This window comes from Lasiosphaeria miniovina (genome assembly GCF_030549165.1).
Source record: "Lasiosphaeria miniovina strain SMH2392-1A chromosome Unknown B0T26scaffold_3, whole genome shotgun sequence".
NCBI lineage: Eukaryota > Fungi > Ascomycota > Sordariomycetes > Sordariales > Lasiosphaeriaceae > Lasiosphaeria > Lasiosphaeria miniovina.
Genome location: NW_026848222.1, coordinates 5,220,177 through 5,243,164, shown reverse-complemented (window position 1 = coordinate 5,243,164; position 22,988 = coordinate 5,220,177). Strand labels below are relative to the sequence as shown.

The window sequence follows — 22,988 nt, the reverse complement described above, 5'->3', positions numbered from 1 at the left end:
GAGCAAGCAGTGCAAAAATAGATTTCGCGGCGCAGATGTTCTTATTTTTCTTGTCTTCATACCTCTGGCTTTGCGTTGACTGTCCGCCCCTTTTTCGATACCCGAGTACGGAGTACTGTAACTGTACATACATACAAAGTATTCGTAAAAGCAACAATTGAGACCCCGTTTTATGGATACGCAGCTCGTTTAAGCATTCGTGCACCGTGCCCGCCCCACTCTTTCTCTCGTTCCGTCCCGCAAGCCCACGGACTACAGAGACGGCAGGCATTTGCAGCAGGCATTTGCAGCAGCAGCTCGCCGATGGCCAAATCACCACTACCCACAAAATCCACAAAACCACCACAGCTATGCTCTCGAGGACAGCACACCCGCGGCGGGCCGGCACTCTGGCAGCCGCGGCGCTACGACGAACAAGCCCAGGCACAGCCCGGCAGGTCCTCTCGCCGCGGACACCGCCATCCAATATACACCTGCAACAGCGCCGCACGCTCGTGTCGGCGCCGCGGCCGGGCGACGGGCCGCTGATGGAGCGGCGCGCCGACCGCGAGCTGCCGAGTACGTAACACCCCCCCGCCATCTATCCCCCCAATTACTAACCCTGAAAAGACATCGATGCGACATCTCACTGGCGCCGGACTCTCCCCGCCTTCCTCGCCATCCTGGCCCTCTCCTCAGTCGCCATCTTCAACTACCAGAAACTCTCGTCCCCGGTCGTGTCATCGACCCTCTACGCTTTACGCACGAACCGCAAAGCGCGCGCATATCTAGGTGACGAGATCTACTTCGCGGACCAGATCCCCTGGATCTCGGGGACCATGAACCAGCTGCACGGGCGGATCGACATCCGGTTTGCCGTGCGCGGCACGCGCGGGAGCGGGTGGATGCGGTTCGCGAGCAGCCGGGCGACGCCGCGCGCGCAGTTCGAGACGCTGGAGTGGAGTCTTGAGACGGTTGATGGGAAGGTTATCGATTTGCTTGAGGGAGAAGACCCGTTTAGAGGGATTACCGGGCCGGGAGAGGCGGGTTTCGGAGGTGGACGGGATGTTGCGGAGGAGGACGATGATGAGGAGACGCGGGGGTTTAGGCAGATGGTTACTGTGCAGGTTAGGGAGGGGGAGAGGAAGAAGGATTGATGGGGGAGAGGGGTCGTTGAGTAGGCACCTTTCTTTGACTCGATATAAAAGCAGAGAAGGGGGTGTTAGAGACAACCTGTGGTCATGCAACATGTCATGGTCATGAACAAGACTGGCGGGGGCTTCACTTTGGTGGGTGCTGGCAGAACCACTGCATTCATGTAAAGTTACTGTATTGTACATCTTCACTGCCGTCTATACTACAACTTGAGACTACAACAGACACAAATCAGCCCCGCGCATTCTCCATGGCCTCGGGCACGTCCTCGCCCGTCACGCCCGCCTTGAGAATCTCGGATATCCGCCCCTGCTTGCGCGCCTCCTTGAGCTCCATGTGCTTCTTGCGTGCCTCAGACAAACGCTCCTGGGCGTCGGGGAAGCGCTCGTCGAGCACCCGGCGCGTCTCGTCGATAAACTCCTGCGGCGGCGGCGACTTCTTGACGGCGTCCTGGATCTTGACCGTGCACCCCTTGGGCCCCGGGATGTTGCCCTTGACCACGACGATGCCGAGCTCGTTGTCGACCATCAGCACGGGCAGGTTCTGGATCGTGGCCTGCTGGCCGCCCATGCGGCCGGGCATCTTCTTGCCGGGCAGCACGCGCGAGCCGCTGCCCTGCGACGGGCCGACGGTGCCGATGGTGCGGTGGTTGAGCGAGTTGCCGTGGCTGGCCTCCTGACCGGAAAAGCCGTGGCGCTTCATGCCACCAGCAAACCCCATGCCGCGGCTGTTGGCGCGCACGTCGACCCACTGGCCGATGTGGAACCAGTCGGGCAGTAGCTGGACGCCGACGGGCAGCAGGCCGGTCTGGTCGCGCACCTTGAACTCAGCCATGTCGCGCTTGGGGGCCATGCCGCGCGCCTCGAAGAAGCCCAGCATGGGCGCGCCGACGTTGTCGGGCTGCCGCTCGCCCAGCCCGACCTGCACGGCCCAGTAGCCGTGCTGGGCCCGCGTCTTGTTGGCCACGATCTGCACGCGGTCGAGCTGCAGCACCGTGCACGGGATTCGCGTGCCGCTCCGCCCCATGAACGCTGTCATGCCCTTCTTGATGGCCAGCACGCCCGTCCGCTTAGGCGTTGTGCGCTCGCGCCGTTTGAGGGCCGCTGCCGGGCCCGTCGTCGGCTCTGGCAGCCCCATGGACGGCTGGTTGAAGCGCCGCGGCCGCGCCTTGGGCGACTGCGTGCTCCACCCGTACTTGACGCCGCGCGGTGTGGTGTGGGAGAGGAGGCGGGCGGCGGGGGGGAGGGCGAGGCCGAGTGGAAGGGTGTGCGAGAGCGGGGGCCGCGAGAGCGACGTCGGCTGAAGCTGCCGCCAGCAGCGCGCCGGCAGCCGGGGCGCCATTTCTGTGTTGTGTTCTGTCTTCTGCTGCTTCTTTCTTGTTCGTTGTCGGTGGCCCTGTCCGGGTATCAATTGCCCTCGGCCGGGGGGCGCAGTGAGATGTTATCGGCAAGTTCGGGGCATTGGCCGGGGGTTTGGCTGTCGTCGGGCGGGTGGAGGTGGTTTGGCCCAAAGTTTGTATGCCCGGCCAGAGTCGGACAGAAATTTGAAGCTGCTGCAGATAAATTCCGATAGAGTGATGCCCCGATAACACAGAGGCACAGCTGGGGGGTGACAGCTGGAGGCAGGGGTTGGAGAGATAACCCTAACCCTTTGGCTTCCCCGCTGAGGACCGCAGTCAGTTCAAAGTGCGCGTTTGCTAGCAGCCTCATTGATCAGCACTTCGCAGCTGACGGCATCGCAACTGGCACTACCGGCGGGCTGAGAGACTGCGCCATTGCAGATAGCGTGCACCTTTTCTTATTTTATTTCATTTCTGAGAGGTGTTTTGACTAAATCAAGATGGTTTTCTACTTTACGTCCAACGTGGTCGATCCGCCGGCCTATGTCTACGTCGGCAAGGACAAGTTTGAGAGCATGTCCATCAATAACTCTTACATGCCCCGCGCTCATCGCTGACTGCAATAGACGAGGAGCTGATACAGCACGGCTGGGAAGAGGATGTCTGGTGAGTTCAGTCTTGGCTTCCCACCAGAAACAATCTGTAGACTCACACTCGCCAGGGTATGAAACCAAACCTACTTTCTGTCTGGACGCATCTCATGCTTTGACCGCAGTTCCACGTCGACAAGCTGTCCAGCGCGCACATCTACCTGCGGCTGCGCGAGGGCGAGACCTGGGAGGACATCCCCGAGGACCTGCTCACCGACCTGGTCCAGCTGACCAAGGCTAACTCGATCGAGGGTGGGTTTGTGTGTCTGACAAAACATGCCGTGACTGACCCCCGCAGGCAACAAGAAAGACAACATCACCGTCATCTACACGCCATGGTCCAACTTGCGCAAGGACGGCAGCATGGCCGTCGGCCAGGTGAGCTTCAAGGACCAGAAGAAGGTAAACCCCCCCAACCCCTGACAACGCCCGGCACCCCCTAAACATGCCCCAGGTCAAGCGGATAGTGGTGCCGCAGCGTGAGAACGCCATCGTCAACCGGCTCAACAAGACCAAGGAGGAAAAGTACCCGGACCTACGCGAGGAGAAGGAGGGCCGGCTGCGCGAGCTGCGGAAGAAGGACCAGGCCGCGCAGCAGGCGCGGCGCAAGGAGGAGGAGCGCGTCGCCAAGGAGCGCCAGGAGCTCAAGTGGCAAAAGGACCACGCCTACGATGACATCTTCACCGAGGAGAACATGGCCGGCATGAGCAACCAGGACCGCGGCTCCGACTGGGAGGACGACTTTATGTAGCCTGACGTAGACTGCCTAAAATTAAATAATTTTTTGATACCGAGTTAATTACACGCCCGGGCCCCACCCGCCAATGCCGCCGCCAATGGCACTGACACTGGTGCCCTTGAGCTTGTGGTCGCTCGGGTTCGCGGCGGCCTCGTACAGGATATTCTGCGGCGCGCGGCCGAGCGGCATGCCGGGCTCGCCGCGGAAACCGACATACGAAATGCGGGTAACATCTTCATCACCGTCGCCAAAATTGTCGCTGAAGAACAGGCTCAGCTGCCGCACCGCGCTGAACCGCGCCCGCCGCACCGCTACCTCCTGCACCTCGCTCGTGCGCGCCAGCTCGAACGTCTGCGTGCCCTCGGCGTCCTCGGCCGCGCTGAAGTCGACGTTGTCTCGGTTGATGATCACTTTGAGCGTGCGCGGCGCGCTGGCACTGTCGGATGTCCGTAGTAGGATTGCGTGTAGCTTGACTTGGCCCGTGAAGCTACACTTGTCAGTCTCTCTCTCTTTGTGTGTGTGTGTGTGTGTGTAGGGTGGTTGTGCATCGACGGTGATGACTTGAGCAGCAAAAGGGAGGGGGCTTGTCTAAACCCATCTATACCATGTAGTGTAAACTCCCTCGTGATCGTGCATGAATATATTAAACAACAGAAAGGTACGTAAAGGAAAAAAAAGGGGGGGCACCCAAAAGGGGGGTGATAGACATCCGTGCATCATACAGACCTTACCCCCAAGAACAACAAACCGCAGCACAACAACACAAAACAACACACAAATGAATAAAGTAACGAGAGAACAATACATACGGCACATTCATCAACAGCTGCTCATCCGCATCGCTCGCCAGCTCAGGCTCCGCATCGAGGCGCTCAGCCCACGTCTTCTTGACAACCGCAGCGCCGGCACCTTCAGCGTCCTCGTTCAGCGTGACGATGTCGTCGAACGCGATGTACCGGTACAGCGAACGCTGCAGGGCGGGGGTGATGTCGTCCGTGTGGTCATGAGGGCCATCACCGCCGTGGGAGTGCGAGTGCGAGTGCTCGTCGTGACAGGCGTGTCCTGACATTTTGTGTGCCGTTTCTTGGTCTTGTTTTTGAGGTGTAAGGTGGGCTGTAAAGTAAGCTGTAAAAAAGACGTTTATTTGGTGGGACTTTTTGGGAACCTGCCCGTTGATTGCAGTGCAGTGCAGTGTAGTTTGCAGGTCAGGCGAGGGATGGATGAATGATTGCAGATGGAAGGGAGATGTCAGTGAATGAGTTAGTGAGTGACAGATGATGCGGGCCGCCAAACAGTTGCTCTAAACTCGGTGGAATCGGGCCAATTAACCACCAGACCACCCCTCGAAACCAGACACAGTCAACGACAAAAGAAACCAAAACAAATCCAGATATTAGAATAACCACCCATGATACCTACTTACGCACACACCACTCATGACGCCGTCGAAAATATACACACTTCAGAATTGTGTTCATTTTAGTGTGTGATGGTGACGGGTACTTCGCATACCCCATTTCACTTCAATTACGTTTTGTCTGTCGTCTCTACGGCGAAGCGAGTTGGTATCTGTCTGTCTGTCTGTCTGTCTATCTATCTATCTATCTATCTATCAATCTAAGTATAGAACGCCTTTCGAGCGCAGCGAGCAGCCCGCCGCAGGGGCCCCCGGAGGGCAAAACAAGAAGGAAAGGAAAGGCCGTTCAGCTATATGTAATTACAGTAGGCGGCAAAAAGTTTGAATCTAGCACTAAGTACCATATAGGCCGCTAGCTGTATTAGGCATAATATACATCTTAATATTTCGTGTACCAGCCTACCACTTTGATGACGGCCGCGACGCGGTGAGGCATTGTACTCGCTAATCTAGAATTGCTTGGTCAACTGCATGCCAGGCTTATTGCGCAGCACTAATTAGCTCTATAAGGTCTCCTCCGTATCTGGAGCATGGCTCAAGTTCTGAATGCTCCCGGTATATCTCGGTCTTCATAAAGGCCCAGAGGTTCTCGATTGGGTTAAGGTCTGGAGAGTACGGTGGCCAGACCATGACTTGAATACCAAGTCTAGTAAGGACAGCCTGTACTATCCGAGCTGTATGTACCGAGGCATTGTCGTGCATAAAGATATCTCCAGGCCGTATAAAGTCTGGAAGCATACCTTCGTATAAACAGCTAATTACCCATCCAGAGACACCTTGTTTTGCCGAGAGAGGGTCGCCGTCGAGAGGAACTAAGCCGGTACGACTACCATAGCCAAAGCCAGCCCAAAGCATCTTCTTCACACCCTTCCCACTATACAAAACTTCCTTAACATCATGTTGTGCAAGCTGCTCGCATGGCCGAAGGAAGGTCCAGACTGGCCGTATCCCTTTCCCTCTTTCTACAGTGCATTCATCGCTCCATTTAAGCCTCTTCTAATCTGCTTCTGTATAATTCTCACACCGCCGAGCCCAAGCGAGTCGTGCTGCAGCCTGCGCGTCGGTTAATTAAGGCCTCCTCAATTGGCGCCATTTCCGCCTACCCATCTCGTGAAGAAGGCCTCGGAGTGATCGTTCTTTAATCACATTATCCACCGAGTCGAGAAGGTCTCTATGAGATATATGGGGATTCGTATGCGTGAATATATCGTAGATTTGGTCTCGTTGCTCTTCAGTAATCTTGCGTGGTGCTCCCGATCGTGGCCGGGTCTGATTGTCAACTCGAAGAGTCTCGCGTCGTATTGTAGTCTTTATCGTACCGAGGGGGATTTCTGGATGTAGCTTATGAATGCGTCCATGACTATATCTTAGAGAATGTAGCTCACATATACGCGAGCGTATTTGAGGTGATAATTCCGACTGCCGTGCCATGGTGGTGATGTTGTTGTTCTGATTGTTATTGTCGTAAAAAAAAGTGGCTACGAAGGGGACCAACACGCGTGGTCTCCTTCTGGTTAGCGGCTGGCTAGTGGCTTACTAGCGGCTTTCATGGTTCAAAGTTTGGATTCAAACTTTTTGCCGCCCACTGTACGGATACCATGGTCATTCTCACAATACACACCTACCCCCGGGAGTCAGGACATAACTGGCAGCTTGGAGTCTCGCAATAGCACACGTTGGCATAGATTCAAGATGGTTATACACTCACTGCCTTTTTATTGTAGAAAGAAAATAGGGACTACCTATTTAGCACGTACACCTATTTTACAACCTCGAGAGATCTACACATGTCTATTGTGTGCGATCACTCTCTAATTCCGATTTCCAATTTTCTAGGTTCTCATACGTATCGGCCGAGAAACAATTGAGCAACAAACACCTCCAGCGCCAACCTCCGTACCGGCAAACTCGTCGGGTGTGAAAGAGAACATCAATATCAGCCATTCACCTCGGTCTCGACGTCGGGCTTGCGGCCGCTTAGGCTGCCGACCTTTGTGAGGCGGCGCGCGGCAAACAGCGCCTCGTCCTTGGCGAACTGGACGTTGCGCATCGGCCTCCTGCGAAATGTCAGCTCTGTTTATCCAGTCGTGCAGATTCAAGCTTGTACTTACCACTGCATCAGCCCGCGATGCTGGCGGTGGAGGTCGCGGCTGCGGCTCTTGTAGTCCTTGTATTGCTTGATGGGGTTCTTGCTGTTGCTGTTGCTGTTGCTGTGGCTCGACCGGCTGGCCGATCTGGCCTGCGTGTCGGCCGACTGCGTGCCCTCGAGAGCTGATCCGTTGCCGTTGCCGCTGGCCTCGCCAGACACGTACTCGCTGCCGTCTTCCTGGTCGGTGCCCTCGGGGTCGTGGTTGGCGTCGGCAATGCCCAGGTCAACATCACCATCATGCTCGTCGTCGTCCTCGTCCTCGGTGCGCCCCGAGTCCTCGCTGCTACTGGCGCGGTGCAGGCTCAGCAGCTCCTTGGGGTCCTGGCCGAACGCGCCGCTCCAGTCGGTGCCGTCCTTGGCCAGCCACTTCTGCTTGTCTTCGTCGGGCGCCTGCGCCAGCACGTCGCGGCCCTGCGTCAGGCTCTCCTCGTGCAGTTTCTGCACCAGCTCGGGCACGTCGGCCGTCACGTGCTCGGCGCGCACGCCCTCGGCGAAGCACGCCTCCCAGCTCTCAATAGTCTCGCGCGAGTCGTTGTCGCTGACGAACTTGAGGTGGTCGCGGTCCGTGCCAGGCTTGAAGCGGCCGCGGAAGCGCAGGCGGCCAATCTGCTCAATCTTGAGGTCCGGCACCGTGCGGTAGTTGCGCTCCGTGATGTAGTTCTGCGAGAGACGCATGCTGTTGTTGCAGCGCCAGATGGGGATGTCAAAGTCCCTCTCCTCGTTGTCGACCAGGTCCTGCAGCCAGATGGCCGCGAACGTGTCCGCGTGGCGTTTGCCCGTGGGGTGGAACTCGAAGAAGACGGGCGACCGGTAGCGGAACCGGACCGGCAGCCGGACCTTGGGGTTCTTGTCGTCGCCGGCGATGTCCCACGAGAGGCCCATGCCGTCTGCGGATTTGGAGCAGACATCCGTCTTGATGACGGCAGAGCTGCCGCCGGTGCGCAGCTTCAGCTTCACCTTGTTGGACGCCGAGTAGTTTGACGCCGCGATCTTGTCGCTCGCAAACTCAAAGGTGCCAATCTCGCCAAAGCTGAGCTGCGGCGGGGGCAGCTTCAGCTCGACGGAGCGGAAGAGCAGGCTAATCCTAATGCGCCCAAACCCGATTCCGCCGTCGAGCGGATACCAGCGCGTACTCTGGCTGCTGGTCTGCAGGACATCGGAAAGCTTGAGCGGGACGACGCCGATGATGGGGTCGTGCTGTCGGTTGCGCGAGTCCCGCACACTGACCGTCACGATGGCCGAGCGCCAGTCGCGGATGAAGCGCTCGGTGCCCGCCTCGAAGATGGGCTTGGACGAGACCACCTTGGTCCGCGTCTTGTAGACCAGCTCGTCGTTCAGCAGAATCGTGCAGTACGCGCTGGGCAGCTTCTTTCCCTGCTCCTCCATGACCTCGCCCGTGTCGGGCCGGGCGGGCTCGAACTCTCGGCCCTTTCTCTTGCCGTTGGAGCCCTTGACGTTTTGCAGCTCGAGGTTGACAATCTGGTGGACAACGACGCTGAGGATGCCGCTCGGCCACAGCGGGTCGGGAGGCGTGTGCACCACGGCGTCTTCCTCGGCGTTATCGAGGCTGCCCTTGTCGTCTTGCAGCTCCTTCTTGTCGCGCAGCTCCTCGGGAAGGTTCATATCCTTCCCGTGCGTCCTCAGGGCTCTCCTGAATTGCGTCTTGCCGAAGAAGCCAACTTCCCAATGGAGCTCACCGGGCATGGTGCTCTCGGCCTTGAGACCCCTCAGCTTGGAGACCTGGGGAAACATTCTGCCGGGATGTTGAATCAGCTTTTGGATGCTCAGCTCGACCTTGCCAACGACGTCGTCGGCCGAGTTGCGGTCGCTGTCCCATAACTCGAGAGACAGCTGCTCGTCAGCCTTGATGATGTCCGAGGTGACCAGCAGGGCGCAGCTTTCCTCGAAGATGGGATTCAGGTCGTCCTGGATCACGCGTGTGCAGTACTGCGGCTTGCCAAACTTGGAGAACGAAACACATATATATGGGTCCGAGCCACCACCTTCGCTCCCGCGCCGGTCCTGCTTGCTGAGCCCGACGGCCTTGTGGATCCTGACAAAGAGGACACCGAGTGTGTCGGTCTCCTTCTTAATGTTGTCTCCCTGTAGCATCTTGCCAATGTCTAGTGTCATCGACTTGGGGGCGACATACATGTTGGCGGCAGCCGCAATGGCCCAGTTGACAAAGTTTGAAATGATGGGGAGGTTGAGGATGTTGGCGCCCTTCTCGATCAGCGGCACACAGCCGGCCTCGACTTTGGGGAGGCCCATGAGAGTGAAACTGAGCGTCTTTATAAACGGCGGGTCGGGCGCCAGCGAGATCCTTATCCTGGCCGTCGCCACAAGCCGGTTCAGCTCGACCCAGACTGGAAAAGGGACGCCGAACAGGCCCTTGATTCCCAGATAAAACACCAGCTGCATGCCCATGTTCTTGGCCTTGGAGGAGACATCCCCAGTGGACGGCAGCGAGTTGTAGGCAACGGTAGCCTCGAGGTTGTAGAAGTCGCCGCCCTCTTCGTCAGCCGCCAGCTCCTGCGGGTCCTTGACCTTTTCGTCCTGCTTGCGTATCTCGGCCTTGAGGTCCTGGACCTGCGAGTCCGGCAGGGCTCTCAAGCTCAGGATGCGGAGCGGGTTACTGCCCTGCGAGATGTCGTTTACCTTTACGTTCTCGATCACGCCAGGTACGCTAGCCTGCATGACGTCCTCGAGGATGTCGGCCACAGCGGCGAACATGTCCGGATTGATAAGCCCCCAGATGAGCCCGACGGCCGTGTTCAGCCACTCGACCGACTCGGGGATTAGGTTCACGACGGCCGTCTCGCCCCTCTTCTTCTCGCTCGACCACTCGATGTCACGGCCCTGGCGGATGAGATCCTTGACCCACAGGAAAACGCCAGAGGCGACACAGGCGGCGAGGGGAATCAGGCCCCAGAGGCTGCCGCCAAACATCTTGCCGACAAAGATGATTGCGATAAAGACGCCGGCGCACAGGACGTTGGCGCGGGCCTCGACCGTCTCGAACATGGGCTCGTAGCTGACCGTCGGGGTGGGGTGGAACAAGACGTTGGTCTTCTCGCCGTGGATGGGCACGTCGGTGGTCGAGCCCTCGGCCACGGGGTCCGGGGGGGCCGTGACATCCTGGGCGACACGGTACTCCTCGCCCGACTGGCAGGAATCGGTCTGGACCTTTGTGTCCTTTTCGAGGTTTGCATTCGGGATTGTCAACTGTGGCACCATGTCAGCGAGTGCTCAGCCAGATGTAGAGGGGTGCTTGCCATTGGCTGCTCGGCGGCCTTGAGGTGCTGTGAGCTAATGTCTTCAATCTCGACGTCCTTACCCGTGACGGGGTCGCGGATGGTGCGGCGGTTCTTGCCAGGCTTCTGGGTGGGGATATGGTCTCTGGCGCCGTCAGTGTTGGCCTTGCCGTTGGCCGTGCCGTTCTGGTTCTGCTTGTCGATCTGGGCATCTCGGTGCTTCTTTTGCCGGTCGAGGCCTTCGACAAACTGCTTGATGTTTGGGATCCGGTTTCTTCCCGAGTAGTGCTGCCCCGAGGGGTACACCGTTTCCTGCGTGTCCATTCCTGTGATGCTATGCCCGTATCACCAGGAACAGCCCGGAGACTAGCACCGACTGGCACTGCTGCCCGCGCCCTCTACGGTAAGTCAAGGTCCTAATATCTCTAGAAGTTGTAGTCAAGATGCTGCGCAGCCCAGCTACTCGCCCGTCGAGAGTAAGTGGAGATGAAACTCTGCGTGACTGCAACGAGAGGTGGTGATGACTAGGGAAGTGGTGGATGTGAGCAAAGAGAAGGAAAAATGGACCGGACACACAAATATATTGGCCTGCTAGGCACATACCAGCGGACGGAGATAGATTACGTAGTGTGGCTTGATCTACGCCCTATTGGGAGCTCTTGGAGTTATGTTAGATGCAAACCGTCAAGCCCGATATCCAGCTCAGCTACTAAGCAGTCACCAAGAGAACCGAGCCAACGCCAGGCTGGTGTCATTGGCCGGGTGGTGAGTCCTCTACATGCATTGTACACTACAAGTACCTAATGATGCCTTTATTTAACATGACATGTCTCGATCGTCACTGCCTGCGGAGCTGGGCCGCTATCAAGAAAGAAATCGAAATCTGGTTCTTGCGCGCTCGGGGAGCTCAGTGGAAGGAAGTCGCGAGCCGGCTATGACGTCAACCCCTACCGCGCCGGTTCCACAACAACGCACCCCACAGTCCACAGTCCACAGTCCACACACCGCAAACAGTGCCCCACCCCACTCTCCCCGTTTATTATTACCGCTACCTATCACTTGCAACAGACTACTGCTCCATAGACCAGACGACAAGGCGCGGTGCCAGTGCTGGTGCCGGGCGGGCGGGGGTTTGAGAGACAAAAATGACGTTGACGGCCCGGGCGGCGTGGCTTAGCATGGAAGACAGGGGGATTACATCAGAAGGACACAAACAGCCGGAATGTCCACTTACAACGCCTAGTAATCTATCCGGAATTGATTCTAGCGCGTGCCCGGTGCTCTGTCAGGATTAACCACGTACAATATTACCTACACCGGCCTCTCTTTCCTTCTTTCTTATTGCCTCTGACCCTCTGGGGGCCCCTGCGGCGGGCCACTCGCTACGCTCGGAAGCCGTTTTATATCCTTTGCTTAGAGTCTCTGAGATTTCTTATTATTGCACGTTTATACGATCGACTAATCCCCAACCCAGGTACTATGTAGGCAATCCCTAGTCGAGAAACCTTCATGTCAAAAAAGGAGTAGATATAGAAGAAAGCACAGACGGCGCTTATTACATGTAACGAACGCTACGCTGTTCAAGTCTTGCCATAGAAAAAAAGAAAAAATAAAGCAAGAGCAGCGAACCGCCCACGGCACGGCGCCGGTAACAGCTCGCGCTTCCATATCAGGTAGTTACACAGTGTGCTTCGTGGTTCCACCAAAGGATGATGGATCGGCGCCAACTTCCCTGCATTACTGTGGTCGCGTGCAAAAATAAAACCCCCTTGTCAGATACCCGAGGGGCAAACACTTTACGCGTTTTTGACTCGGCATGGGGCTTTTTATTACCCATCATACCACAGTACACAGTAGTACAGAGTCGCAGCCCAACCCGCTCAACCCCAGAACCCACTCCCACTCTCACCTTCACACATATAGCCCCCCCCGCAGTCCCCAGCTACCTTATCCCCGAAATGAACCGGGATAAAACGTTTAATAATTATCACGTATCTTGCTGCGGGCGGACCAACTTCTGCTTGACCAGCCTTTGCCTACTTCTACCCTCCAGAACCTCATCTAAACCCCGCCTCCGCTTCAGTGTCTGCTCGAAAGCCTCACTCTCCTGAACCAACTCATATAACTGAGTGAAGGAGATGGTAATTTCCCCTTGAACCTTTCGGATCTCGGAGTAATCAAGCTGATTACTGAAATCCTTCAGCCAAATTCGGAGTTTCTGTTTACCATTGACCAAATTTCCATCTATATCGCGAAAGGTACCCTTGAAGGTCTCTTTTATTGTAAGGGTCGTTTCTCTCTTCTCCTTGGTCTTATTTGGTCGCCATACTATCACTCTTGCTTCCTTTCCCTGGTATATAAGGTCGATCCCGATAACAGCCTGGGTTAACCCATTTGAACCCAGGATATAGTCATCTGCAAGGAATTGCAAATCTTGGTATTTTTGCGAATATAAGACCTCTAGGGTGATACCAAGCTCTGTCGTATCTTTATATATAAACGATCCACCTAGGTAATGGGAACTACCATCCCTCTCAATCTTGGGAATTCTTGTTACATATACTTCCCGAGCGAAATCGGCAGCGACTTGGTTATTACCTCGCTCTATGTCGATTAACTGCTCTGTAACTAGGCCTTCGAATCTTTTGATAACGGCTTCGTGGACAGTGCCCGGCATTCGCAAGACGAACTTGGCGAAGTAAAGGAAGTAGTCGTACCTAATTAGAGGTTGGCTAATATATTGCTAGACAAGGGGCAGCTGGACGAAGAGGGGCAGAGAGATAGAGGGAGGAAGGGATAGGCTACCTGCTTTGGCCAGCGGTAGTCCCCTTCGGCTTCGAAACGCGCCTCAAAAGCCTTGAAATCGTCACGATTAAGGCTAATACACCACCACTCCTCTTCGACCTCGACTCGGCCATAGATGCGATTACGAATTTCGGCGATAATCTTATCGACGCCCGAGACGGGCAAGCCCACAGACGGTGTGGTGGATGTCACGGTCGCCACAGGGCTCATGTGACAGGATTGATTCTATTGGCTGCATTGTGCTTAGGGTGTGGCCTGTGCGCACTGAGCACCACTACCTATTTCTCCGCGCCCTGCGCGGACCCCGCGATAGATTCCTTTCTCTTCCTTAGCTTTAAATCCACATTCGTTGCTGCCTTCAACCATTGACATCCCTACTGCGTAAGGCGGGCCGTCACAGTGGAGGCGGGAAATACTGTCTCTGGGGGCGTTACCGGGAGCGTTGCCGGGAGAGATAGCCGATTGAGCTCGGCGATTTTTCTCTTATCAGCCATGTGGGCGGATGGCTTTGATGATGATGAAGATTGAATGCGCGGGCACCTAGGGCGACTGTAAGGAGTAGGGTTTGCTTGCTTGTTGACGACGGAAGGAACAAGTGTTGTTTGGGCGATTGCTTCGCTTGCGTCTTCCCCGCCAAAAATATAGGTGCAGAGGTTAGCAGGTCCAAGTTGCTAAAAACGGCACCCCAAACAGAGATACAGACCAACAATTAAACAGGGGTTAAGGATCAAGTACGGCCGTCGCGTTACATGCTGGTACAATTGCGAAGAATGTGAGAAGAATGGCAAGGGTTAAGAACACAAGAAAGAGACGCCGGGGGGAGGTAGAGTCGCGGGGATGATGGAATGGCCGCGCTAAACCAAATGAGGAGAGGTGGGGGAGGGCGCCTTTCCCGGAGCGTGCAGCACCATGTTCTCGATTAACTAAATAATTCGACTATACCATCCACCCGCCCATCATGAATTCGTTCGCTCGTTCGTTTGCTTGTTCGCCCTTCCCATCCATCATGTACATGAAGAAACCATTAGCTACCCCCTTCCGCAAAAATATAGACATATGATGTGTTTTATCTCTCTCTTTTCCCCGCTTCCGCATGATGCAAAGTAAGCCAAAAAAAAAACCGCGCGCCAACCCAGTGCAAAAAAGACAAAAGAAAAAACTACGGGCATGCCTCTGCCCGGTCCGGCTGCTGCATCGAGAACAGCCACGGAGCCCAGCCCCGGTCTTCGTTCACCGTGTATGCAGGCCTGGCCGTCATGGTCGGCGTGGCCGAGCCCATGTCCATGTCCATGTCCATGTCCATGTCCGGGTCGAGCCGCTTGTTGGCGTCGTCGTAGTCGGACGTGAAGCTGCTAGCGTCTGACATCTCGACGTCGCCCGACGCCTCGAATACCGAGCTGTGGCTTGTGCTGGCCATGGACTCCACGCTCGGCGTGGGCGGCTCTAGCGCTATTGTGAAGGGATCGGGTGTCGCGCGGCTTCCCGAGGCTGGCGGTATCGGCGTCGACGCCTCGGGCGGCACCGGGGTCGATGCCTGTGGCGCCCGAGAAGGTAGGTATGTAGACGTGGTCACGGGGATCTGTAGGACACCGGCTCGGGCAGCCTGCATCCTGGTCCTCGGCCTGGGCGATGGTAGTGCGATAACGGGCACGGCCAGCGTCTCCTGTTTCGGCACGTCGGCCTCGTCTCCCATGTCCAGAACTGCGCTGACTGCGCTGTAGGTGCTGGTGGCATCCTCGCCATCCTCGGCTTCTTGGCCGATAGTCCAGACCCACCGGCGCTTCTTCTCCTTCTTTTTCCCGCGCTTCCGGATACCGCCCGCCGTTGCCGGAGTGGTTGCCATCGGAGTGGATGTATGCAGCGCGGTCATGCGCCGTCGCATCTCCTCAAAAGGGCCCGGCGTCTGGCCTCCGTCGCGCGTCTCGTTGCCCGTGTACGCCATCGTCTGGTCCAGAACGTCCTCGTCCGAAGAAGCCATGGATGGTGTGGTGGGCGTAGCATCCTCGCTGAGCAGGTCGACGTGCGACTTGGTGTACTTGCTTGTCGTGATGGTCTGGCAAAGGGGGCTGTTGTAGGCGACCCGCCGTGCGGCCTTCTCTTGCAGGCGCACAGACTGTCTCCTCGGTGAGATGGGCGTGGTTGTGCTTAATGGCGGGAGAGGTGAGTTGCGAAGGATGCTGCGCAGGCTCCGAGACTGGGTGTACGGAAGATTCGCCATCTTGGCAGGCATCGTCGTCCGCCGCTTGGGGTTTTGTGTCGTCGGTGTTTGGCCTCCCCTGGACGGGCGCGCAGTAGCGGGTGTGGTGGATGAGTTATCAAAGGTAAAGACCTGGCCTTCCTGTTCTGCTGCCGACATGGGCGGCGTGGCCGTCATGGCGCTGGGGAACCGGATCTCCTTCCCCGTAGCCGGGGACCTAGGCTGCGCCGACAGGGGCGTGTCGAGCAACGGGCCCAGGTAGGGAGTGTGCAATCGACGCTCCTTTGCGCCGGGGCCATCTTGTGTCTGCAGGCGAAGCACCGGCCTCCCTCCTGTCAAGTTGTTCGCTGGTGGCTTGTCCTGGACGGGCGTCGACCGGTCCACCGTGGTAGCGTACACATTGGAGAGGGTGTTGAAGGCGGTTGGAGATGTGACGTCGACTGCGGCAGCGAGGTTCCGCGACGTCTGGACGGTTGCACCATGTGCCAAGGCCTTGATCTGAAGAGATAACCTTGGCCTCCTCGGCGGGCTCTGGGGTGATGAAGACATGTCGGAAGAGGCGTCGGGCCGGTTTATGGCCACGGCGATTCAAGGGTGTTATTTTTGGCTCTTGCAACAAGACAAGCAGCAAGCCACCATGTGGTCCAACTGATCGAGGGCCTTCGGATGCCGACAGACGTCAAAATAGATCGAAGCGGTGTTGGGAGAGATTTGGGTGATCAAAGGGGAACAAGCGGCTATATACCACACATGTACTGGAGAATGAAGTTGGGCTGGCGGCTAGCGAGGATGGGGACGGGGACGGGGATGGGCAGGGTCGGGATGGGACGCGATGGGACGGATGGGATGGGGGCCGACCAAAGCCAAAAAAGCTCCTTTGACCGATTCGGCAGCCAGAAACTGTCCAGTGCTGTGTAGTCAGTGTACAGGGCACAAGAGGAAGCGCCAGGGCCGGCTCGAGCTCGCGAACTAATGCGCCATGCAGTGTTGGGGCACACAATAGACGCGATGCGAGAGGGGCATCGCGGGAGGCCGGAGAGGCCAGAAAGTAGAAGGGCCCGCGAGGTCCGTGATGCCCCTGCTCGCTGGGCATCGTTGCGACTGTGGGTGTGAGTGGTGGGTGGTGTGGTGGGACAAGCCGGCGAACCAGGAGCAAGGCCTGCCAAGTGCCCCCGGCTCGCCTGGTTGACTGACTGCCATGTGTGGACGACCGTTCACTCTGCTCCCTGTGTGACGAGCTGGCAGGAGCAATGGTGGCGCCTTCCAGGTTGGTTGGTCCGCTTGGGTCGTAGGTAGGAAGGTGCCCAATCCAATGGCTGTCCCCAGCTGTCGCCCATCCGGGACTGGCGCCTGCAATGCATGGGCGCAAGCGCCCACACAGCCAATTGCAGCCGCCGCTGCCGTCTGTAGGCACATGCAAGCCCGGTCACCTCGCGTCTAATTGTCTTGTGCAGATTTAGAGCGCCCGAATGCGGTCAAGCGGCAGAAGCCGGCAGCCGATAATAGACGCCAGGGTCGGAGAGACCGTTTTGCTTGGTTCTGGCCGGGGCGGGTGGGTCTTTGGTTCAGGCTCTTGACGAACTGGGCTTGGCTTGGAATCCAAGTCAAACAAGTTGACCACCACCACCGCTCGTCCCGCAGCCGCGATCTCGCCCACTTTCCGCCCGATGGAAGGAGGAATGGAAATGGACTTTATCCGCTCGCGTCGCGTGATTTCGACTGCGAGCGTTGTTCTAGAAGGATTTCGGTTTCCACTCCGAACCCAGCCAACAACGCTACGAAAATCGCTAGCGCAAAGCTGTGCCTCTCGCTTAGTATGTCATTAATCTACTCAGATGACAACGCCGCTACGGTCAGAAGGCGAGCGGGGACGATATCGTCGGGTGTCCGAAGAATGAGATCGTATAAACTGCTAGCACAACTGTGCCCGACTGGACCCGTTCGGTTCGCTGGCCCGCGGCTCCTCCCAGGATGAGCGCTATACGTAGCCTGCAATGACGGCAGCCAGTCTCGTGGTGACGTCGTCGGTGAGGCGTTCTTTTGTGAAGGAATTCGTCCACGTGTGCTCGGTATGGGTCGAGGCCCAGCATATAGATCCTACAATCGGGGTTGGGACAAGGTACCGAGCCACTGTAGGGAGTGTGGTGTGGGAATTCCGTGAGGCTCCTGGGTGGCTGTTGAGATCCTCCGGATACCAGTCCTGTCCTGTCCAGTTCAGTGTTTACGGCTTGACAACTTACCCAGATCTAAAATGGAGCGAGCGTACCGGGTAGATCGAGCCCTACCGTGCCGCACAGATGTCGAGAGAGGACGGGATCTTGCGGCTCCGGTCGTATTGACAAATTCCATCCCGGCGTGCTGGACCCAGTCGTCAATGCTGGGGACCAAAATAACAGCGCGGTTAGTGAGTTCGCGGGTTCGTGCCGTGCAATGCACGTCCGGGGGCCAGGACAGGGCAAGCATCAGCCAAAACACCGATCTGCAATTTCCATGCCAAGATCCGAGCGACGACAAAGTTCATCGCTATTATTAGCAGTTTTATTGAAAGGACAGGACATGATTGCCATGGTCCATGGACGAATGTTTGTACGCAGCAACGGTGAGCCGGGTGCCTGTTTGACCGTTAGTTCGCAAGTCCTCTCTGCATTGCATGCGATACAGTGTGCAGTAGGACAGACGATCGGATTTCAGGTTCTGACCTTCGCAGAGCATCCAGGTGCAAAGCCTGTGATGGACGTGTGTTGGCACTGCTGGACATGCAGGCCGCAGAGGCTTTTGAGTGTGCTTTGGCAGTGGCCCACCTCTAGATCGGCGGCGCATGATAGGCTAATTCAATGCTCGTCAAGCAAATGCCAGATTAAAATAGAACGTGAAGGTGAAAAATGGGGCCCATCACATATGGAATCCAGCAGACCGGAAATCTGGATCCCCACCACCAACCAGCTGGCAGGCTTTCGGTCCAACCTTCCAAGCCGGCCAAACAGTATAGTCACAGTCCGTCCACCTTACTAATAATAAGTAGTGTGTATCAACTGCACCTTACCCACGTCGGCCGGCCGTTCGTCGCGTAATTACGGAAACGCCGCACGGGCCTGGGTCGCCACGCATCGCATCGCACCGCATCACATCACGCCTCATTTCCATTGCGATTCCTCCAGGCCGGGCTTCCCCAGAACCTCGGGCTGAAAATAGCAAAGAAAGTCCCTCTCTTTGGTCTTGTGGGAACGGCACCCGGCGATGAGATTGCCAGATGACCCGATCGTGGCGCACTACATCTCACCTTCCTTCCCCAAGGTATCTTAGCAAGCTCCAGCCATGGACCATCGTCCCGAGAAGAAGGCGCCACGCAGAAATGACTACCGCGTCATCTTGCACTTTGTAATCCTCCCGCCCCTTCCTTCCTTACCTATCTATACCTCAGTCTAGCATTTGCCTGTTCTGTCCATTTCCTGTCCCGCGTATGCCGTGTGCCGTGTACTATGAGTGAGGGGCTCTGGTCTGACCGGGAACTACGAGTGATTAGGATATCGATTGCTTCTACGCCCAGGCATGTGCTGTCCTGTCTTCTTCTATTCCCACCCGTCCCCGTGCTACATGGTAGTAAGGCAGTCGTGTCCCACACAACAGAGCAAGAGTACTTACACATGGCGGCTTCTGTTATCGTGTCGCGCGTCGAGTGCAGTGCGTCGAGAACCAGCAGCCCGCCCTCAAGACCGTGCCTCTGGGCATCAAGCAGAAGAGCATCCTGGCCACTTGCAACTACGCCGCGAGGCGCCGCGGCGTGAAAAAGCTGATGCTTATTGCCGAGGCCAGAAAAGTCTGCCCCGAGTTGGTCATCGTCGAAGGCGAGGACCTGACCCCCTTTCGCGACGTGTCCAAGCGCCTCTACGCCCTCCTGCGCTCCTACTCGTGGTCAGGCAAGACGGAGCGCCTCGGCCTGGACGAGGTGTTCCTCGATGTCACCGACGTGGTTGCTTACAATGTCGAGCTGCTCAACAGGAACACCCTGGCCCGCTCCTATTTCTGTCTGTCTCGCACCGACCCCGAACAGGGCTTCGAGTATGACGCCTCTGCCTTTGCTGGCTGCGTCGTGTACCGTTGCGGGCCCGAAGACGCCGCCCAGGCTGCTGCCGCCGCTGTCCTTGACAGTAACCCTCTAGCTATACGCCTACTAGTGGCCTCCCACCTGGCAAACTACATTCGCCTGAAGATTGAACAGGACGGCTTCACGTCCTCGTGTGGCATTGCCACGAGCAAGTTGCTAGCCAAGCTGGTCGGCGACAAGAACAAGCCAAGGAACCAGACGGCACTTGCTGCCTTGCATGACGACCATGTCTTGTCCTTCATGGACGGCCACCGCCTCCGGAAAGTTCCGGGCATAGGGGCCAAAACCACACACATCTTGGAAGCGTTTGTCACGAGCGGAGAAGTGCCCGATCTCGCCGACGTGGACCTCCACACAATGGAGTGCTCCTTAACTGTAGGCGAGGTGCGCACTCACGCCGACATATCAGCTCCCACCCTCCAGAATCTCCTCGGCGGCCGGCCCGGCTCAGAAAAAGGGCTGGGAACCAAGGTTTGGGCACTCTTGCACGGCGTCGACGACACCGAGGTGAAGCCGGCCCGTGACGTGCCTACCCAGATTAGCATCGAAGATACGTACAGGGGGCTGAACGAGGTGTCCGAGGTCACCCGCGAACTATTCCTCCTGTCCCTATCTCTTCTGCGGCGAATGCTTGTAGACCTTGTCGAGGACGTTGATAACAGAAACAACTACTTCCACTACTCCAGCCGCGACATCGAACCGAATGCTACTTCCAGCTCTGTCGTCGAGTCGCCGAAACCGACATGGCTGGCGTATCCCAAGACGATCCGCCTCACCACGCGGCCGAAAACGTCTGCTGCCGAGGGGAGGCCATACAACTGGTCGCGGTCCAGCCGGAGCGCGCCCATGCCAGGCTTTGTGTTGAACGCCCCGGCGGTCCCGGCAGATGAGATTGCCGATCGCCTCGTGGCTGAGACGCTACTTCCTCTCTTCTACAAGCTCCACCCGCCGCGGCAGCAGGCTCGTGGATGGAATATTGGCCTGCTCAACGTGTGCGCGACAAACTTGACGGGAGGCGCGGACGGGAAAAGCGGCGTGGCCAACAACAAGAACATTGCCACCATGTTCCGGCGGCAAGAAGACGTGCTCCGCGAGTTCACCGAGTACGGCAGTGACGGTGGGGAAGGGGGCGGGTGGGAAGTGGCAGCAGCAGCATCTGGACAGCCCGATGGCACTGCGGAGGAAGGCAGCGGCGCGCTCGCCGGCTTTTCTGATGACAACACATGGGACCAGGACGACTATGGCAGCAACTACCGCGAGGACATGGAGCAATGCCCTCTGTGTGGCCGTTTTATGCCCCGCTTTGCACAGTCTGCCCACGACAGATTCCATAGCATGGAGCAAGGAGGCTGATACATGGCCCGGCTTACGCTAGGATCCAATGTACATTTCACGTCCAGCCTACGTGCGTGTGTGCCTGTGCTATTGATAGTATGTGTTTTGAGAATCAGTAGACGAAAAAGCAAGAAACAGGCTCCAAAAATAAGTCGGCTGTCAGTGTCCCTTCCAGCTATTCACCTGGTTGGCCCCCTGGCCCCGTCACTCGGCGCACATAATTGATAGACCTCTACCCGAAACTCACTCGTATCTGTAGCTGAAATGCGAGTGTAAGTCGGGGCCACGGATTCGAAACCCGCAACCACATAACGACCGCCAAGAAACACACTGAACCCCGATCCCGACTCCGCTTCCTCGCGGGAATGGGGATAGGGGTGGGGACGGGGGCACGTCAGATACGGGGACGGAGCATGTACAGTACACACCTCGCTCGGTATTAGTCCTACAGGGAAACAACAAACGAGCGGCACCAGAGAACCTAGAATCCTTTGCATTGCTTTTTCTAGGGGGTCTACACGCACGCCCGCCCGCACGTTCAGTAAGTCCCTACCCAGCAAATAACGTCAGTAGCCACATTTTTCCGTGCCTCTCTCGCGCGTCCAACATGGATAGCAGCCGATGGATGGATGGATGGATGTGCATGTATATGCATATATGTGCATGGTGACGAACGGGACTATTGGCGGGATTCCTTCCTTCCTTCGCCCCCCTCCCCCATTCATTCCCATTCCTTCTCCTGTCTGTGCAGATAGATAGACTTGTAAATTCAACGGGACCACCTTTAGGGTTGGTAAGGTTAGTAGGATGAGGTAAGGCATCTATGCATATTCCTTTGCCGTTCCCGGCGCCGTTTTTGTTACTGCTGTTCGTGGTTCGTGTCCATGTCGTCATGGATGGCATCCGGGTCGGACACCACCATAGCCCACACGCGTCGGCGAGGAAGGAAGGGGCACGGTTATCGATATTTCTTCCCTGAATCATACAAAAATATGAAAAATCACATCACTCACACTCACACTCACACTCACACACGCAGACGGACTTGCACACCATCGTGGCAACGCCTTTTTATTTTTCCTTTTTCTACAGTCCTACATTCCTCCGTCTCGCCTTGTCAGAGAAACACAAGCGAGGAGCGCGGCACTGGTGTCGAGACCATGTTCTCAGCGTGAGACAACACCAATAACAATAACAGCAACAGCGGGCATGATAATCGTAATACATGATAGTATTGCAGGTTGGGTATCAAAGTAGTTACAATAGACAGTAACCTTTCATCCACCTTTTGTGTACAGAGTAGTGTGTGTATTTTTGTTAGTTATAGCTACTTGCTCTCTTCGTCTTTTCTTCTGCCCACCCACCTATCCATCCATCCATGAGACCGCCCGTTAGGTTAGGTCGGGAAGTTGAGGTATTACACTATAACGCAAGGCAAGGTAACCGCCCCAGGGAAAGCAGCCCCTTTGAAAATATGGCACCGCTCGATCGGCGTGTTCCTGTTCCTCTTCCTGTAAATAAATGAAGAACGCTGTTCCTTTTGTAGAGAGACGATCTCTCTAAAGCTTTCCTCTATACCCTTTTCTTTTTTGACATGAGAGTTTCTCGCACTGGTATTGGTTACGTACCCAAGGTAGGTAAGGTAATTAAGTGATCGACAACGGGAACTGGTCGATCGGATAGAACTAAAATAAGAAAGGAAAGAACGAGTTTCGAGCGCAGCGAGCAGCCCGCCGGAGGGCCGCCGGAGGCAAAAAGGAAATAAAGAAAGAAAAAGGGCCGCTGCGTGTTCGGCTGACGGCTTCCTGACTGACTGACTGGTCAGGTTGCGTATTTTACCTGCGCATATACGGCCGCCGCGACG

At 56.7% G+C, this 22,988-nt stretch overlaps 8 protein-coding genes across 8 annotated transcripts; 3 read left to right on the top strand and 5 right to left on the bottom strand.

Annotated features, from left to right (window-relative positions):
* Positions 1-245: 245 nt before the first annotated feature.
* On the top strand, positions 246-1,136 carry B0T26DRAFT_852597 (cytochrome oxidase complex assembly protein 1-domain-containing protein; the record flags this gene model as incomplete). Its single annotated transcript, XM_060447652.1, has 2 exons — positions 246-558; positions 610-1,136. Exons 1-2 carry the CDS (start codon positions 351-353, stop codon positions 1,134-1,136), a joined length of 735 nt encoding a protein of 244 aa, XP_060299078.1. The 5' UTR covers positions 246-350.
* B0T26DRAFT_705596 (translation protein) lies at positions 1,127-2,714 on the bottom strand. Its single transcript, XM_060441760.1, has one exon. It carries the CDS (start codon positions 2,473-2,475, stop codon positions 1,366-1,368), a length of 1,110 nt encoding a protein of 369 aa, XP_060299077.1. The 5' UTR covers positions 2,476-2,714; the 3' UTR covers positions 1,127-1,365.
* Positions 2,715-2,830: 116 nt separating this feature from the next.
* B0T26DRAFT_705588 (uncharacterized protein) lies at positions 2,831-3,913 on the top strand. Its single transcript, XM_060441759.1, has 5 exons — positions 2,831-3,046; positions 3,100-3,139; positions 3,248-3,375; positions 3,422-3,525; positions 3,578-3,913. The coding sequence occupies exons 1-5, from the start codon at positions 2,974-2,976 to the stop codon at positions 3,872-3,874; spliced, it is 642 nt and encodes a 213-aa protein (XP_060299076.1). The 5' UTR covers positions 2,831-2,973; the 3' UTR covers positions 3,875-3,913.
* On the bottom strand, positions 3,914-5,128 carry B0T26DRAFT_705583 (PITH domain-containing protein). Its single transcript, XM_060441758.1, has 2 exons — positions 4,672-5,128; positions 3,914-4,349 (listed from the first exon to the last, which is right to left on the bottom strand). The coding sequence occupies exons 1-2, from the start codon at positions 4,929-4,931 to the stop codon at positions 3,923-3,925; spliced, it is 687 nt and encodes a 228-aa protein (XP_060299075.1). The 5' UTR covers positions 4,932-5,128; the 3' UTR covers positions 3,914-3,922.
* A 1,665-nt stretch (positions 5,129-6,793) lies between these two features.
* B0T26DRAFT_772499 (uncharacterized protein) lies at positions 6,794-11,395 on the bottom strand. Its single transcript, XM_060446560.1, has 3 exons — positions 10,704-11,395; positions 7,391-10,653; positions 6,794-7,336 (listed from the first exon to the last, which is right to left on the bottom strand). The coding sequence occupies exons 1-3, from the start codon at positions 11,004-11,006 to the stop codon at positions 7,216-7,218; spliced, it is 3,687 nt and encodes a 1,228-aa protein (XP_060299074.1). The 5' UTR covers positions 11,007-11,395; the 3' UTR covers positions 6,794-7,215.
* Positions 11,396-13,557: 2,162 nt separating this feature from the next.
* B0T26DRAFT_705576 (uncharacterized protein) lies at positions 13,558-14,112 on the bottom strand (the record flags this gene model as incomplete). Its single annotated transcript, XM_060441757.1, has 2 exons — positions 13,893-14,112; positions 13,558-13,674 (listed from the first exon to the last, which is right to left on the bottom strand). Coding segments are annotated over exons 1-2 (192 nt in total), but the record flags the coding sequence as incomplete, so codon positions are not given.
* A 1,008-nt stretch (positions 14,113-15,120) lies between these two features.
* On the bottom strand, positions 15,121-16,233 carry B0T26DRAFT_598362 (uncharacterized protein; the record flags this gene model as incomplete). Its single annotated transcript, XM_060435668.1, has 1 exon — positions 15,121-16,233. A coding segment is annotated over one exon (1,113 nt), but the record flags the coding sequence as incomplete, so codon positions are not given.
* Positions 16,234-18,999: 2,766 nt separating this feature from the next.
* Positions 19,000-21,142, top strand: B0T26DRAFT_641198 (uncharacterized protein; the record flags this gene model as incomplete). The annotated part of the gene is made up of 4 exons (XM_060437308.1): positions 19,000-19,062; positions 19,208-19,240; positions 19,376-20,440; positions 20,519-21,142. The coding sequence occupies 4 exons, from the start codon at positions 19,000-19,002 to the stop codon at positions 21,140-21,142; spliced, it is 1,785 nt and encodes a 594-aa protein (XP_060299071.1).
* Between the last annotated feature and the right edge of the window lie 1,846 nt (positions 21,143-22,988).